Below are 17,546 nucleotides of genomic sequence, written 5' to 3'. Positions count from 1 at the left end.
CCCCCACCCCCTCCTCCGCCCGCCGCCGCCGCCGCCGCCCCGGCCCCGCGCAGGCCTCGCCCCGCCCTCGGCGCCCGGCGGTGACGCAGGCGGCGCGGGGCCGTGACGTCAGCGCAGCGCGCGGGGCCCGGCGACGGTGAGCGGGGAGGCGGCGGCGGCCGGAGCCCCCCCAGCCCCCCCCCGGGGCTCCCGGCACGGCCCTAACGGGAGGGGGGGGGGGAGGGGAACGGGCCGGGAGGGGCGGGGCCAGCGGAAGGGGCGGGGCTACGCGAGGGGGCGGGGCCGCGTGGGGCGTGGGCGGCAGGGGCGAGGTCGCGGAGGGGAGGGGCTACGGGGGGGGGGGGGCGTGGTTATGGGGAGGGGGCGTGGTCGGGGGCGGGGCTTGGGGGGCGCGGGGCAGGGGGCGCGGTTCGTCCCCTGCGGGTGGCGCGACCTGGGCGGCACGGCTGGGCTCGGCTGGGCTCGGCTCGGCTCGGCTCGGCTCGGCTCGGCTCGGCGCGGCGCGGCTCGGCTCGGCTCGGCTCGGCTCGGCTCGGCTCGGCTCGGCTCGGCTCGGCTCGGCTCGGCTCGGCTCGGCTCGGCTCGGCTCGGCATTGCACACCCTGCTCAGCCCTGCAGGGCTCGGCACGGCTCTGCATTGCACACCCTGCACAGCCCCGCACGGCCCTGCCCTGCTCAGCCCCGCTCAGCTCAGCCCAGTCCTGCCCAGCTCAGCCCAGCCGGGCTTCCACCTGCTTCCCCTTCCGCGCTTTTGCAGCTCGGACCTCCGAGCCCCAGCCTGCCCTCGTGCTGCGATCACACCTCAGGGCTCCCCGCAGTAAACGGTCTGAAATAAATGCTTTAAAATAATAGTGCCTTCCAGCCTCAGAGCTGGTGGGATGGAAGCCAAAGTTTCCACAAGCACCCCGTCCCCCGGCTGTGGCTCCCCGGGCTGTGCCCTTCGGGTGGCCGGGACAGCGCCGTGTGCCTGGGCCTGAGCCACGCAGCTGCAGGGGCACCGGGAGCAGCCTGCGGTGCTCAGCTGTCCCCACTCAGCTGTCCCCACTCAGCTGTCACCTCTCCGCTGTCACCTCTCCGCTGTCACTGCCGAGCTGTCACCGTGCCCTGACACGCACAGCCAAGACTTGAAGCCGTTTCTGCTCAGCGAGCTGAGCACCTCACCCCTCTTTCCTCTTTCCAGGTGAGCTGAAGGCGAGCTGTAAACGATGGCCATGGCACTGAGATGCTTTCGGCACCTGCACTCCCTGCTGTATTGTTCCCCGTTGGCCATGATGAGGAGGCTGCCACAGGCTGCTGCGGGCTGCCCGGCCCCGCTGCTGGAGGGCTGCAGGCAGTGTGTGCGCCAGGTGATGCTGACCCGGCAGCTGGCCACCAAAAAAGGTACAGGCAGCAGTTCTGGCCGGGTCTGCAACCCCTGGAGGTGTTGCCAGATACTGCTGAAAGCAGAACTTCTTACTCCTTTTCTCTCCCGTACCAGTATCGCTCCAACTTAGGCAGAACACTGCCCTGGAGGAGCTAGTTTTCCCGAGTGCACTGCAGGGTACAGGAGTCGTTAGTCCTTCCTCAGGGAGGAGTGCTGCACGGAGCTGTCACTGCAGCAGCAAGTAGCCATCGGCACCAGCCAGGCTGTGGAGTTAAGAGTTCGTGCACACAGCGCGGCATTCAAAAATATCTCGGCTCTGCGCTCAAGTGCTGGCCTATTTACCCATTTAAGAATATCAGTTTATCTTAGACTCAACTCTGAATCTAACAGTGGTCATAACGTCTTCTTTCTACTTTCTAATACAACTACTAAGTGTTCTCAGAAACAGAAATTATTTTTTGTGTAATCTGCAGCTAAAGGTAAAGGGCAGACTCAAGCCAAAGTGAATATCAACGCTGCCTTAGTTGAAGATATTATCAATTTGGAGGAAACCAATGAAGACATGCAGGCAGTGGTAGAAGCTCTGAAAGAAGATTTCAACAGAAATGTCAGCGTTAGAACCTCGCCAGGTTGGTAAATTTCTTGTACGATGCTCTGTTGCCTGTAAGGAAGGATACCCGTCCTAGTAACAGAGAAGTCTGTTTTTTTCAAAATTGATTTTCTTTTTATTGAGTTATTCACTGGGCACCCGATTACTACAACCTTGACGTCCCCAACTAAAGGCTCTCTTCACCCTGAGCTTGACCAGGAAGAATCTATTTTTGTTAATAGCTTCCTGGAAATAGCTTTTCTAAGTGGGAGATGTCAAAAGTGTCTAACTGAACTGTTTGCAGATGTGATGAAGAAGCAGGTTGTCAGCTAATGGTGCAGTAGGGCAGGAAAAATCCAATTGCCATTAAATTAGCCTTTTGGAAATTGCCATCAGGCTGGTGTCTGGCATATACAAACTTTTTTTTTTTTGCTATGCATCTTTGTGGTTACTGACCTTTACAAGCCTTATTCACTTACTGAATTTTGTGTTTCAGGAAGAAACGTGAATATATTTGACTAAGCTACAGTTACTATAACACTCTGAACATATGTATTTGTAAGTAGTATCAAGTTTCAGGGATAAAATTTAACATTAAACAATGACCAAATTTGAATCATTCACCACCCCTGCTCTGGCAGGGGCACTTCAGTTTTTAATGGAGTTGGAAAGTGTAGCTCAGTCTCTTAACTATTTATTTTAACCATAGGTATTTTTTTTAATTGCACTGATAAAGTACCTCTTGTCCCATGTGCCTTTTGGCCTGTTAACATTTTGCAGCAGAAACAAGAGAGCAGATTAAGAGTAGCTCAGGGAGAAACTGAATACTTTAAATTAGGCAGTGTATAGCACCTCCTCTTGGGACTTGGAAAAAATGAGGGGTTTAAGGGAACGTTGCTAAGTTAAAGACAATCATTTTCCAGATCTTTGTAATAACATTTTAATGTTTAAATTTGAAGAATCAAAAAATATTTATTTCCTTTTTATTCTTCGCAATCTGTTTAGTTTTCCTATTCTACTAACAAAAACAAGTGAGTTTTGCTTTCACGTTTTTGTGCTCTACAGCAGTGTTAAAATAATTAACTTGCAAATACCGCAGGGGATGCATAAACATAAATAGCACCTGAAGTCTGAAAAAATATATAATTTCTTTTGTAACGTCTATATTTTGCACAACATAAGGAAACTGGGACACTCCGTTCATGTTTTTACAACAGCAACATCCTGAAGTGCTGTATCGTACTGAAATTCCCGTGTGTTTGGTTCTTTTGAGGGGCCCTTGATCACATAATTGTCGTGACGAAAGATGGGAAGTTTCCGCTGAACCAGCTTGGGCAAATCTCACTGAAGTCACCTCAGCTCATCATAGTGAACATGACCAATTTTCCAGAGGTAAGGACACGTTACTGATGGCATGGCAAAGGGAGGTAATCACTGACAGAACAAACAGGTTGATACCGAGCAAAGAGACAATTGGACAAAATCAATCAAATCGGACAGGGTCGGGGAGCTCTGACTGCGCTGAGTATCGCTTCTTGTCTGACACAAAACAGAAGCCGTGTTTTGCTGCTGACTGCACGCTGCGCGGGGCGAGTGACTCTCCAGCACCGTCTGGAGCAGAGCATCTCCCACGTGTGGCGGCACTGGGGTCAGACAGGAGTGGTGTGCTGCACATCAGGCCGTGAGGGCCCTCAGGCTCATACCCAGAGCACGCCACTGACCGGTCAGTTTGCTCTGGGGGTTAGGTTGCCGTCAGCTGCATCTGTAAGTTAGGGCGCTGCAGTGCTGGCAGGACACCTGCACACACCGTGCCCTGCCAGGTCCCTGCTTCCCCTGCTTTTTCTGCACCCAGTAGTCTTGTGCATGCACCCTCTCCTTTGGTCGACCTGATCTCCACATGTGGGAGCCGTGCTGGATCTGCCCTGATGATTTATATCAGCGCAGCGCCTTGAGGAGACACGGCCATGTGCCGAACCATAAGAGCAGTTGGAATAGTCTGTACTTGTGCTGGGGGCACCATCAAACTCCTATAAAGCTTGCTTTACTGAGCACAGAGGCTGAGGGCACCCTCTGGAAGCGCATGGAAAGCAGCTGCTGATGTTGCCTCTGAGCTGGGCCTGGGCTAACAGGAACAAGGCCTAACACAGGCCCTGCTGTAGTTAGTGAGCTCCTCCATCAACAGCACCTTCAGATCAGAACCCCTAAATTAGGGTTAGTTTCCCTTAGCCTTCTGCAGGAGGCTTAGACTAGCCTCCAAATTAGGCAGCAAGTACAAATCACACCTCAGGATCAGGCATTAGTGGTCCCACGCAGCGGGCTCCTGCAGATGCGAGCGGCAGCGACCGCAAGGTTAGCTATTCATCCCGCTCCGGGTCTGGAGGCTTGCCAAAGCTTATCTCTATTTATTTTGCAAAGGCTTTCCCCAATTAATTAAGTCAGCAAAGTCTCAGAGGAGGTCAGCATAAGGCACTTGATGCCTAAGTGTTTCTTAAAGTGTATCCAGCACGTATAATGACTTCGAAGACTGAAGGCCCCTCATCAGCGAGTGCAGCGAGGTCCCTCAGAGTGCTGGAGCTGAGAGGGCCGGAGGAGCCGTGCCATGATGCAGCCTCTGTCCAGGCAGGAGATCAAGATATCAATATCGTCACATATACCATTGCCTACATTTGCTTTCCAAGCCAAAGGACCATATTTCATTCGAACTAGAGCTGTAACTATTTCTCACAGTGCGATGTTTTATACCACAACTGTTCCATGGATAGGCTGAACTGCTTAATAACATTATGCTCACTTTCATGTGATGTCATTATTTATAGAATATAGCCAATACTTCATAGCATTGAAAAGCAAATAAAAATCCCTGAAGAGTCTGGAAAAGAAAATAATTATAGAAGAGGACTTACAGGGCCAAATCCCGTTTGCCCAAGAGTTACAAAAACAAACAAGACCATGTCTTTTAACTACGGCTATTTTATGTGCTGCGATAAGATGGGGACAATATTTTCACTATTTCTATCTCCTCTAGAATGTACGTTAAACAATACAACTTCTAGTGAGCTTTCTCTTGCTACAAAGCATGCGCTGTGCGTACAATAACACGTTACAGTCCTAACATGCTGAAATCTTTGTTATGTTTTCTCTGCACTATTTGTGTTTTAGAGCATGGCCATTGTGTTTTACAGAACACTGGCCCAGCATTAATTTCATTCAGTGACATCATGCATTGCAGAGCTAAATGAATATGCAGAGCTTTAGTTTGTGCCTCGGTTGATAGAAACTGAGCTTCATAAACGCGGTCTAGTGTAGCAGCCTGGAGCTAAAGTTAACAATGGGAAAGAATATCAGAAATAGCAATGCTCCTTGTAGGAAATGCCACACTAGTGCCAAAGGAATAGACTAGTACGGTCTTGTTACTGTCAATGTCAAAGAACGAAACAAACTGGCAGAGCACTGTGGGAGTTCCCAGCAAAACTGTGATTTAACCGTAACGTTTGATGCTGTGTGAAAGTTCACCAGCGCTCTAAAATGGGGAAGGAAGCATTTTAATCACTTTGTAGTTCCCAAGCAAACCTGCACACCTCACCTTTTAAGCAGAGCAGTGTCAGTCAGCAGCGATGGAGTTTTGAAAACTTAATCCTAAGTAATAAGCTGTAAAATAAACATAGAGCTGGGCACAGGCTCCATTCTCAGCCAACTGCTACTGATGTAGTGTGGTTAGGTCGTAGTGCTGAAGTGGTTAAGTTAGTTAACTTTTCTAAATTGGCACTGTGTGATTTCTAGTGGAAAACATTCAACTGGAATTTTTAAATGCTCAGAATCTTTCATCTCCTTTGCCACAGTCAGGCTATGCCTAGGGAATTTATTGTGGTTTCACTCTGCATTGCCTCAAACCATTCAAATAGTTTCAAAGAAGCAAAACAGTTTTCTTTTGTTGTTGCTTCCCTTCCCCTCTCCCCCCTTCGTGCCCTTCCTACCCCGATACCGAGCGCAGCCATAGTTTCCCATTCAGTTTGATCAAAGCTCTCCGCACCAATGTAACTTCCTGATCTTACTGGTAACAGAAGTAAATGTTTCCATGTTCTGTGGAGATGGATTGCCAACTATTGACAGAGTTCTGGCATATGGGAATGATTATTTCCTAATTCTCTTTACCTTTTGATCTGTTTTACAGAGCACAGCTGCAGCTATGAAGGCTATAAGGGAGAGCGGAATGAACCTGAACCCGGAAGTGGATGGGACGCTAATTCGGGTGCCGATTCCAAAGTAAGTGCCCACGGCTGCCCAAGTTCACCCTCGCGTAAGGTAACGCAGAGGGCTGCAGCGAGGGCCCTTCAGAGGGCAAGCTCACCCACGTGCAGTTCCTGGAACCAGAGTGGCCCTTGCACCTGTGGGCGCTCAGACCCTGCAGTGACGGAGCCCTCAAAATGCCCCAGTCAGACGCAGGGGCACAAAGCCCCCGCTGTGTGATCTGCCAGCCCAGGGTTACGTGGCCCTGGGGTGCCGTGAACAGCTCCCACAAAGGGACGGCTGCACGCCCGGCTGCTCGCACAAACCCTGCACACGTGCGCTGCGTTTTAGGAGCAGGTGACTGCTAGGTAAAGATGAACCGAGTATTTCTCATGCCTTAGATTTACTTTAGAAATTCTCTGATCAAAATGCTAGATAAAATTCAAGAGAAGTCTAATTGCAGCTTTCTGTTGCTGTCGGTGAAAGGGAATGACATTATCATTCTATTTGCTGATTTTCTTTTTCCCCTGTGCTCTCTGCCCTTCCCCCATTCCTCAGGAGAGGAGGCAGAGGAGGAGGGCACCATTATCTTCATAATTGCTGAGGCTCCCGGGTTGCTGCACAGTGGTTTGATTGTTAATGGGCACTTGGGTCATCCTTGAATATGAATTGCAGGGGAGGAAACTCCAAAACTACAAATCTCAATCTTTACAAAAAAATATTGTTTTTCAAACAAATATGTACGTTCTGTCACTTTTTGTGGTGTCGTGGATCAAAACCAGGTTCTCTCTCCCCAAGACAGATCTGTCTAACATGCTCCCTTGTTCCTCTGGTGCACAAGGGTTGCTGTGCTTGGTCCCTTTCTTCCTGGACAATCGGCAGCCCAGGGAGTCCTAAGTTAAATTGATTTTCAGCTTGGAAAACTTGCCTTGCAGGTCTGCCCTCGTGGGCTCCTCTAGTTCCATTTTCTGACCCGCTCTATTGACACAACTGAATCTGTCAGAGTTTCTTCCACTTACCAAGAAGACAAGCAGACGGTTTCAATCTTTAAAAGCTTCTAATGCAAATGGAAGAAAAATAGGCAGGTTCTGCCAGAGACTACTCTTTAATATTATATCTCTGAATTGATTTTTTCTATTTTTTCCAAAATATTTAATTTTCTCAACTCTCTAAAAATATTTGCAAAGAACATACAACAGATGGAGGCAGTGAAATCACCAAAATTAGGGCAGGTGTGCAAAACAGGCAAACAGTGAAGAGACAGGGTGTCTGCAAAAAGTGATACTTTCATGAGGGGAGACATTAAAAGTAAATCAAACATGAGCAATCTTTGCCTGTTACTAAAAACACTTTTTAATCAGACTTATCAGGTGGACGCCTATGCGTTATATTTTGCCTCATATGTGCAGCTACACATCAGGGCTTGAGATTGTTTCAACTGAGTATTTAAAAATGAAATTTACTTTTCAGTATTTATTCTATTAGGTAAGTTTTTGCATTGCAGTTTAAACATATGCTAGTTTTAAAAATACACCGTTTTGTTGGTGTTTATTTCTGCTTCCTGCTAGGATCCCCTCTACTCCCTAAGGTATTAGCCTGTTTGTGTTGCTAGCACTGCATAGGCAATATTTATTTGTATAAAAATTATTCTCTGAGGGTTTAAAAAAGAAAAAAAAAACCACAGCCATGGGAACAGTTGTATTGGTCGATCTCGTGGCCGAATTTGACCTGACCTTGTGTCTTTTATGGTATTGCCTCATTTTTAGATTCATCTTTTTTGGACCCATTGTGTTACACTGGATATTGTTTGTAAATTAGTAATATTTTTACACATGCTTTACTGAAAGCCAGATGACTCATTTGAAAGTTTAATGACTCATTGTGAGCTTTTATTTTCCTTTGCCCTTTAAGAAATATGCAAAGATACCTACTATGGGGAGAAAGGACTTGAGAAATTTCATTTGAAGAAAACAAAGCTGTTTGAGCTGCGTTGCTCCAGATCGCTCATCATAATAGGTCTCTTTCATGCTTTTTGTTGAATAATATATTTTGCACCCTATGTTTATCTGCAATTATGCATGCAGAGTATCTAGTTAAGCCTACTTTCCTTGAACCGATCCCTCTCATTCACAGGAAATTCCTAGCATTTAAGATACAGAAATTATTCTTACCCGCATAAACGCCTTGTGTTGGAGATGAGATGTGGCCTGCATTGTTTTCACTGTGGGTGTGCTCATGCCATATGCTGGGAAAGGAGCATCCAAGTGCTGCAGTGCTTAAACCACTGGTTGCTGACTGAAGCAGAAACAGAAGAGACGTTACCCGTGGTGCAGGGTGCGTTTCTGAACGCGCTGGTGTGCAGTCACCAGGCTGTGTCATGGTCCTGGCAGGGCAGGATTGTCCCTGGAAACCCACAGGGTTTCCTGCTACTTTACCTGACAAGATGCTGCAGCTGCCCCTGGATGGGAACCTTGTCCTTGCACCCCTCTTCTGGCACCCCTTCCCCAGGTTTGCTTCATGCTTTTGGGGGATTAAAGAGGAAGCAGCTGCAACAGTTACTAGACAGCTTAAGAGTCCCAGATCTGGGTACAGGAATAAACAACTGTCCTTAAAAACCATGGGCCTGGCTCATGTTGATGGATTCCTTAACCAGAAACAGCATCTGACTGAAAAAGTGTCCGTTTCTGGCATCGGTGGTAGCATTGCTGAGAATTTACATATGGTCTGGTTGGAACGTAAAACCCGCTGAGAAACTCCACGGCACTGCGCAGTGATAAAAAGAAATTGGTGTTAATAAAGACAGACAAGGAGGCACGAAAGCTGTGACCCTGTGCCAAGAAGCATAGGAAATCTGGCAGCCCTGCATAAACAAAAACATTTCCTTAAAGGCTCAGCAGCCCCAAGCAGGCGAGTGATACCCTCAGCACAATTCGCACAAGCCGAAGTGAGCGGGGAGGTGAAAAGCGAAGGGCAAACTCGGCCTCCCCCGGCCGAGGCAGTCCTCATGGACCAGCTCACCCCACCGCCCAGCAGGAGAGCAGAGGTTTCCAGCTCCCTCCTCCCGGTTTAGCAGCCATGGATTTTATTTTATTTTTTTTTTCCCTCCCTGCCCCCTCAGAAAGCTGCCTGAGAACCTGACCTCACCCAGACCTCTGTTTATGAGCTGGCTTTGCATGTGCCGCAGGACCTCTGGCTTGGGATTTTGAACAAGAGAAGCCCTAAAGGCATCGGCGTTGGGATGCGTAGGAAACCACAAGTAACCCCGCTCGCTTCTAATTAGGCCTTCGAGTCCCAGCCCCAGCCTGCGCTGCCCAGAAGCCCCTCGCCGTCTGCACGCTGCTCGCCCCCCTCGGCAGCGAGGACGGGGCCACGCCGCTGTCCCCAGGGTGTCCCCTGGGTGCGAGGGGGCACCGCAGTGCCGCAGCTGGGTCTCAGCTCTACGTCTGTCAGCCTTTCCAGGGATACCAAGTCCCCGCAGTCGCTGATCAGTTCGGGAAAGCTTATTCCCTCCTGTACCTCAAAGTAAAAACAGCCGGCGGTGCTGAGCAGCGGTCGGAGCCCCTGCGAACATCTGCTGCAGGACGGTGCCAAAGCCAGCGCGACGCGCAGGGCTGCAGCAAGCTCCGAGAGGCGCAGGCCGATGCATGCTGACAGCCTCCCCGTAAGCAATACCCGCGAGGGGGCAGAGCTGGCGCTGCTGCGGGAGCCCTCGCCCCACGTTTCCTGACTTCTTTGCAGGAAGAGTCTTGGCCTCAGTGTTTTGGTGACCCAGGCTGTTGCAGCCAATTTCTAAATATTCGCGTGAAATGTTTATTTTGCAATATCTTCCACGAGCAGACGGGAGCTCTCTGCCTAGCAAGTCTCAGTGAGAGCACTGCGTTTATTCTCAAGGTGATGTGGAAACCGCAATAGCCATGAAAATAATTACAATATTATTGTTAAGCACTAACAGTTGATGCTGACAGTGATCAGCTGTAGGTGCCGGAACATTACTGCAGCTAAGACGAGATGTCAGCCGATCCCACATTGTGTTCAGGCTCCCTCATCACCTTCGGTTTTCAGTTTGGGATGGAAAGTTGAAAGTTTTCTTGTGGCAGCACAGAGTGACTGGCGCCGTGTCAGGGGAGAGCTGGAGGTCTGTGCCACGTCACCTGCGGCTGTACGAGCTGCTCACATCAGAGCCACCTCCTTGTGAAGGAGCCATTTCACCTCCTTGTCAGACAGGGTGTTACATGTGGTCTCAGTGGAGATGCCTTGTCATGATGAGCTGGAATAAGGTCAAGTGAAATACAAGCTCTGTAGGTTCCAGATACATGATTCAGCCTCTTCCAGTTGCAGGGAGACCGCTCTGAGTTTCAGGAATGGATGGAGGTTTCCTCTCAGCTTTGCAGGGAAATTACACTTCTCAGCTCTGTCTCAGGTCTGGAGCTGCATTTTCCCTCTTCCCCACAGATGCTTTGGCAGGAGAAAAAAGAAATTAAACATTTCAGCATGACTTTCAGGCACTGCAGCAACCACCATAAAACAAGTGAGATTCGGTCCAAGTCCCTCAGCTTAGAGCTGTGCTGGGAACTTTCTGTTCTAGGCTCGAGACTCTCTGTGCCGAGATGTGTTGCCATGGCAGATGTGCAGAGGTAGCTGAGCTGGCTCAGGGTGACCAACGCAGGATAAAAGCACGCCCTGGGCAGCGCCGTTGCGATGCGAGGCCTCGCACAGAGCCAGCACCATCGTAACACCTGCACAGCGCCACGTGGCAGGCCTGCCTCAGCCCGTCAGCCCCATAGGAGGCTGGGGAGCTGTCCGAGAGGTGCCACAGCAGAGATGGCCACTGGATTTACCCAGAGCCCAGTCTGCCAATTGCAGGAGATAAATCTGGCTGTGCTACACATTACACTTTTCTTTCCTTCTTCGTTGATAGGGTCACCAGAGAGCACAGGGAGAGCCTGGCCAAGCTTGCCAAACAGTCCACCAACAAATCCAAAGACGCCTTGAGAAAGGTGCGAAGCAAAAGCATGAACCAGGTAAAGAAATTCAAGAGCAAAGTGTCTGAAGATACCATCTGGCTGCTAGAAAAGCAGGTAATTTTTTTCCTTCTAACATATCACGTTTCACAGCTTAGTAGTGTGAACACACAGTGAGCATTTATGCCAGAGCTTGCTGACAAACCTCCAGCACTGAGAACCTGGCTGGAAAAGAAGTAACCCTGGGTTGAATTTTTGGAGTAGGCAACAGCTGTTGTATTTGCTTTTTCTTTGTGAGATTTCAGGCTTGAATCTCAAAGCCAAATTTATGGTATGAACCATAAGCTGAAACAGGAAAAAACATTTTCCCCGAAAGCTTTTGTAGTCCAAGGGATTGTTACACAAACCAGCTGATCTTGGGGAGCAAAGCTACCCAAAGTTTTACCACCACTTACGCAGTGCCTGGACATGAGAAAACAGCTGGCATTAATGAGGATTGCTCCAGTTTGTTGTTAACGAAAAGGCTAGCAAGATTCTCTGTTAGGAGATTTTTGGCTCTGATTCAGGAAAATACTTAAGCACACGCCTAATTCCCTAAGAGCAGATGTCACTAAAGTCAATTACTTGGGCAAAAACTCAGGCACAAGCGTAAGTGTTTTGCTGAATTGATGCCTCTGAAGGCAGGCCATTACTTTTTAGCTGTTTGTTTATTAACAGCTAAAGTTAGATACGTTGCAAATGCTTCAGAACTGTTCTCTGTGCGCTCACAAAAATAAACATTGATATACAGAGCGTTTGTGCAAGCAGGAAAAATGGCCATGCTATTGTAACTGAATCCTGTTGGGAAGCAGTTGTCCCACAGCACACAGATGGTTTTCTGCATTTACAGAGGTAGCATCTCAAGTCTAATTTTCACTTGTACCCAAATTTTTCAGCATGAGGAAAGGTCATATACTCATATGCCTTGGAATCGAGTGCATCTTAATTAGTCCTATAAAAGTAGTACACAAAACCCCCAGAGGCTCCAACCTTTCTCCGCACATGCACCCTTCACTCACTCAAATACACACGTGCCCATTTTGGAACTGTTTGCCTTGTCCATCCCATGTTACTGTGATCAATGAACAGGTCTTTAGCAATAGCTGTTTACTTCTTTTTACAAGAAATTTCTTACACAAGGAAAAGAAATGCACAGTTTACAAGAATTTTCTTTTTTTACAAGAAATAAACAGACTTGTTACTTGATGTGTGAATTCTTAGTGTGCTAAGGCTGTGCTCCTGCTGTGACCTGGTCTGTTCTAATAATAGAAGGTTGCAGAGATAAGCCCTCTGCTCTGGTGCTGACACCAGCTGGTCTCTAACTCTGCCTTTCCCTGAAGTAAATAAGGATTTGACCAAGTAACTTGTGAAGCACAGCCAAGATTTTTGCCAGGAGCCTTGGAAAGGAGAGCAAGGATTGCAGCAAGTATAAATTAGATACAGGGCATTTGCACGTGCAGACATCTTTGGGCGCTGAGCAGGTCCAACTGAAACAACAGAGCACTGATGGGGAAGTCCCCCAGATCCCTCACGATGCTGTACGCCAGCATCCAAGCCTCTATCGGCAGTAAGTAGGAGCTGCATAGACAGTCCATGTTCAGCTTCTCTTTTCAGAGCCTTTGACTGATCCCTGTTATCACTGTGCAGATGTAACACTGGCAAAGACTCACACAGGGCAGCTGCGAGCTCTAGGAGGAGCCAGCTATTGCCCAAGCACTATTTTGGATTTTATGAGGGCTTTAGGCTTTCTTTCAGGAAATGGTCTGGTCGTTTCTTTCCTTTAAGCTGTGACATTACCTAGTACGTGACTCAGACTTGTGCTGTGTTGCCACAGATCCAGCAAATGGCAGACAACGCTGCAGCAGAGATGGACAAGCTGCTGGCAGCCAAGACCAAGGAGCTGCTTGGATAAGTGTCATCCGTATGGACATGCTCTCCCCCCCACAAGCAAGAACGGACTGCCACGTACCCCACTGGCCATCCCTGCCTGGAGTCAGGCAGACTCAGGTGATGGGCAGGGACGGCTCTCCCAGACCTCCAGAGCAGATCTGGGCTTTGGGATCCCCTGGCCGCTGGGATTCCTGAACCTGGACTGTGCTGAAGGGAAGGGGGAATCTCTCCTTGCTGTTCTTCGTTCAGGCATCAACTGAATTGGGTGAAGTAAGATTAAAAATAAAATAATACTGAGGAGGACTGGAGGCTGTTAGAAGGACTCCCACAGCAGAAGCTGAGACCCAGGAGGTAAGACTGCCCTCTGCTTTAGGCATCAATTCAGCAGGAGTGGGTGAAACTCACACCACCAGACAAGTCACCTCCTTGCTGCCCCGTTTCCTGCACGCCCTACCCTCTGCAGGGCTGTGGAATCGTCTCGCACCCCAGCCTGGTTGTGTTTCTAGCAGCAGTCAGCCTAGGGCTGGTAGAAGCAAGGACCACATGCAGGAGGAACTTGACACTCTCCTGTTGTGACCCTTGTCATTTATTCTTGCTTAAAATAAAGCAAAAGTTGAGTTCACTCCTCTCCAGAGGAGCAGCTGGGCCAGCACAGCTACCTGTGGCCTGGCCACCGGCCGCTCCTGGAGGGTACATGGCAGCTCAGCACCACCTGCTACACACCAGCCAGCAGGAACCGTGGCTTTACAGTTCCCTAGGATTCATAGATAGAGAATTGAAATTAATACTGTGAGTGTGGCTGTTTTTGCTAGGAGTAAGACAACCAAAAGTCAGCACAGGAGTCTACAAAGCCAACATCTTCCCGCATGCACTGCTTGTACCACGTTCCAAGGGTTAGAGGAGGTAGAATCATAACATGGTCCTGAGCACATACTATAACCCTTAGTTACCAGCAGGTACTTTCCAACAGCAGCAAGCAGCCTCAGGCAATGGCAAGAGGGAGGGAAGGTGGTGGCCGGCACCACAGCCCCACTCCCAAAGTATTTGGGTTCAAAGAGCACCAAGCCTCTGCAGTCCTTAAATAAACAACTCCCAAAAAGTTAGTTTGTGCACAGTGGGGAAGGGGAGGAGGATGAAGGATTTGCTCTGCTAGGGCCCCACATGTCAACAATTTCTCTGCTTTGTGTATTTTGGCCAAAGCACTTACCATGATAAATGAATAAAGGAAAATGGCGAGCCCAGGGCGGTTACATGGCTCAGTAAATTGCTTTCAGCTGATTACTGTATTTCTTCTGACATTTATCAACTGGGCTTTTTTGCTGTTGTTGCAGCCTCTACATCCCAGCAGCAGCCTGGGGTTGAAGGGTTTCCCCTGTACCTGCCTGGGGCCATTGTGGCTGGGACGTGCACTTGGAAGGCAGGGCACAGGGGCTCCTCCAGCCTTCGAGGCAGTGGTGATGGGTTGGCAGCAAACCTGCAGGGAGCCATTACATGAGGGAATTCCCCAAGTATTCACTGCTACTCCTGTCGCACCTCACTCCAGGTTAGTTAAAAGCGGGGGTAAAACCAGAGCTGCAGCACAGGCACCTGAGCACCATCCAAAATGGCTGCCCCGGGCCTCCCTCAGGTGCCAGCAGCCACATGCTGCTGGGAACAGGGCCGCCTGTCCCTGCTGTGGGGTACCCGGGGCCTTTAGGAGGCAAGGGGGGAGATGCAGGCCTCAATGGCACAGCAACACAGGTGCAAAGGTAGATTTAGTGCAGGAAAATAGAGACAGAGACCCATTCTCCACGCAGCTTCAGCTGATCACCACACAGTAAGGCACCAAATGGGGGAGGCAGCCCCCATGTCCTCCCACAGCCCCCAGTGCTCAGCCACCAGCAGCCACCCTTGCCCCAGCCCTGAGGGAGCAGCACACACCAGCCAGAGCCACACCACTCACCTGTCCTTCGAACAGCAGGACAAGCAGACAAAGCACCAGCTGCAGCCCAGGCACCTTCCAGCTGCACAGGACCACCATGGCACCGACCACACGCAGGGCAGGGAGACCGCCCCACACCTGCCACAGCACAGGCAGCCTGCAGCAGGGTCACTGCTAGTCCAGGAGAAGAGACAAGGGACACCACACTTACTGTCACCGCATCCAGCGGGCTCACAGGAGTGGCTCTGGGCTGGTCCTGCTGAACATCTGCTCTGCTGCTGCCCCAACCACACCAGCATCTCCCGCACACAGCAACACAAGGTGGAAATAAAAAGGCAAAAGCTTCCTCCACCGGTGCCAGCAGCAACCCTTCAGTTAGCTAGAGCCTGGATTGTGCCCAGCGCTGATAAGAAGCTGCAGCTGATGCTGTTGGAGGGTGGAGAAGGAGCTCCAGCTGCGCCAAATAACCCAGGAGGAGCAGAGACCGCAGCCAGAAAACATTTGGGTGTAACAGCGCTGATTTCAGCAAGCTGCTTTGGCCACCAAACAGTTTGGGTGCAGCAGCAGCGAGCACCCCCTGGGGGGGTTCACAGGAGGGTGGTGGGACGTGAGGGGGGCTGTGCCCAGACCCCCAAGACCTGACCCCAGGGCTCCCCTCCAAGTGCCTGTCACAGCTCTGGGCATCCACTGGGTCCCTGCTGTCCCTGCCCCAGCTGCTGGTGAGCTCCGTGGGGTCTCCGAGGGCCTCGAGCCCCGCACATGGCACCGGGCAGATGCCTGTGCCCTACCCCAGCGCCGTGGGTGCCGGCACGATGGCTGAGGATGGCGGCTCCGGGCTCTGCTCCCCTCTGAGCCGCGGCTCGGTGGAGCTGCAGCAGCGCCGTCGGCCTCCCGCCACCCGCACGCCGAGAGCTGCGGCCGCGGGGAAAGCGGGGTGGAAGCGAAAGGCAGGAAAATCTCCGAGGAAGCTGGAAGCTCTCGACACAGTTAAAAAACAACATTGCTCTTCAAAATAGATGTGATTGCACTCCTTATGAGTCATCGAGCAGAGACACCAAGATTGCTTTGTGCCAGGGACGAGCCCGGGCTCTGATTGTGTGCCTCCCGGATTTGTATAAAACAGACCATGGATGGCATGTCAGAGTTTACAGCTCGCATACATTTTCAACAGTGAGCTTTGCAAAATGTATCAATGTAATCTCTGCCTCCTATATTCCGTGTTGATTAGACACGATTTCTGGCTGGATTTTCAGAAAGCTCAAGTGCTTTTTTAATCACTACAGAAGCTCATTATTGCTTTCCAGTGACTCTTATGTCCTTCACTTCTCCTTTCAGATTAGAGTCTATAGTCAGATGAATATTGGATGATTTCATTACATACAAATGCAATCAACAGTTTTGCATAAATTTCTCCTCTTTTCTTGAGTTTCAATTGACCTCAGCACCCGTGGAGGCAGGCGCAATACACATGTAAATGAGCTGGCGTTGCTGCAAAGACACGGATGCGGAGAAACAAGATAAACTGTCAGATAATATTCAGGATTTTAAGAGATCAAAAAAATACTTCCTTGCTCAGCCAAGCCGTAAAAATGGCACCTTCAGCTGCCGGGGAATTCGCTTTTGTTTCACTTGTTGTCTGGCTGTGGATGAAGGCCAGGAGCGGCCCTGGGAGCGAAGGGCTGGGGCGATGCGGCCGGCACCGCGGGGCGATGGAGTGGGTGCTGCTGCACTGCCTGGGCACCTCTGGGGGGCATGGGACACTCCAGGGGGCACGGGGCTCTCCGGGGGGCACGGGCACACCACGTGCCAGGGGGAAGCCCACTGCAGCCCAGTGCCCGGTGCTTGGCCGGGCTCGGTGGCTGGGCCCCCGTGGGGCTCCTGCTGCTGCATCGGGGCTGGCCTGGGCAGGGGATGCTCAGTTTGGGAGCCCCCATCCCCGCGCCCACACGGGACCCCCGTCCCCGCTCTCCTCACTGGGCGCGGGGGCACCTGCCCCAGGCACAGGGCTCGGCCGGGGGCAACCCCCACATCCCGGCAGGGCGAACAATGCCTTCGGAATATATTTAAACTAGCACTCCATGCTAACAATCAGGGCTAATTTAAACAAACTATAATTAAACATAAAGGACCTCTTGGTGGGGAAGTCAGGGAAAACTGTCAGCAGTTACTTTGGATGTGGAGCCCTTACCTTTAAAAGAATAATTTTTGTGCTAATGCGAGCAATCCAGCACTCCCACACTCGCCTTCGGGGGCCGGTGGGGAAAGAAACTCTTGGGTTTCTTTTGATACCTTTACGTGCTAATCTTCTTAACAGATTTTTAATTAATGGGAACACAGCACTTTGCAGCCGTGAAATCTATTGGTGTAATTGCCTGGTGGATTAGTCCCATTAACCACACAAATTACCTGTCTCCAGGCCGCCAGCCCCACCAGGGAGCTCCCCGCGCTGGACACACTGAGTGGCCCCATTCTGAAGCAATTTTGATAAAATAAACTCTCTAATCAGGTAAATAATTCCATAAGGGAAATTGCTGCCTTCCCGCAGCCCCCTCCTCC

At 50.4% G+C, this 17,546-nt stretch overlaps 1 protein-coding gene and 1 long non-coding RNA gene across 6 annotated transcripts; one reads left to right on the top strand and one right to left on the bottom strand.

Moving 5' to 3' along the window:
* The first annotated feature begins 6 nt into the window (after positions 1 to 6).
* On the top strand, positions 7 to 14,337 carry MRRF (mitochondrial ribosome recycling factor). The gene is made up of 7 exons (XM_080562544.1): positions 7 to 136; positions 1,181 to 1,380; positions 1,837 to 1,992; positions 3,226 to 3,344; positions 6,124 to 6,215; positions 11,098 to 11,257; positions 13,014 to 14,337. The coding sequence occupies exons 2-7, from the start codon at positions 1,206 to 1,208 to the stop codon at positions 13,089 to 13,091; spliced, it is 780 nt and encodes a 259-aa protein (XP_080418670.1). The 5' UTR covers positions 7 to 136; positions 1,181 to 1,205; the 3' UTR covers positions 13,092 to 14,337.
* On the bottom strand, positions 2,882 to 17,381 carry LOC308180592. 5 transcript variants are annotated; one of them, XR_013941043.1, is made up of 6 exons: positions 17,179 to 17,381; positions 15,012 to 16,478; positions 9,696 to 10,634; positions 8,615 to 8,942; positions 8,351 to 8,474; positions 2,882 to 4,821 (listed from the first exon to the last, which is right to left on the bottom strand). It is a non-coding gene; the product is annotated as an uncharacterized lncRNA (long non-coding RNA). The 5 variants fall into 5 exon arrangements; XR_013941044.1 differs by adding an exon at positions 5,536 to 5,600 and having other exon boundaries at positions 3,864 to 4,821; positions 15,012 to 17,369; XR_013941045.1 differs by adding an exon at positions 5,536 to 5,600 and having other exon boundaries at positions 3,864 to 4,563; positions 15,012 to 17,369.
* Between the last annotated feature and the right edge of the window lie 165 nt (positions 17,382 to 17,546).

Source organism: Anser brachyrhynchus (genome assembly GCF_964034855.1).
Source record: "Anser brachyrhynchus genome assembly, chromosome: 19".
NCBI classification, from domain to species: domain Eukaryota; kingdom Metazoa; phylum Chordata; class Aves; order Anseriformes; family Anatidae; genus Anser; species Anser brachyrhynchus.
Note: the sequence above shows the minus strand (reverse complement) of the source record. Positions and strands in the feature narration are given on the sequence as shown.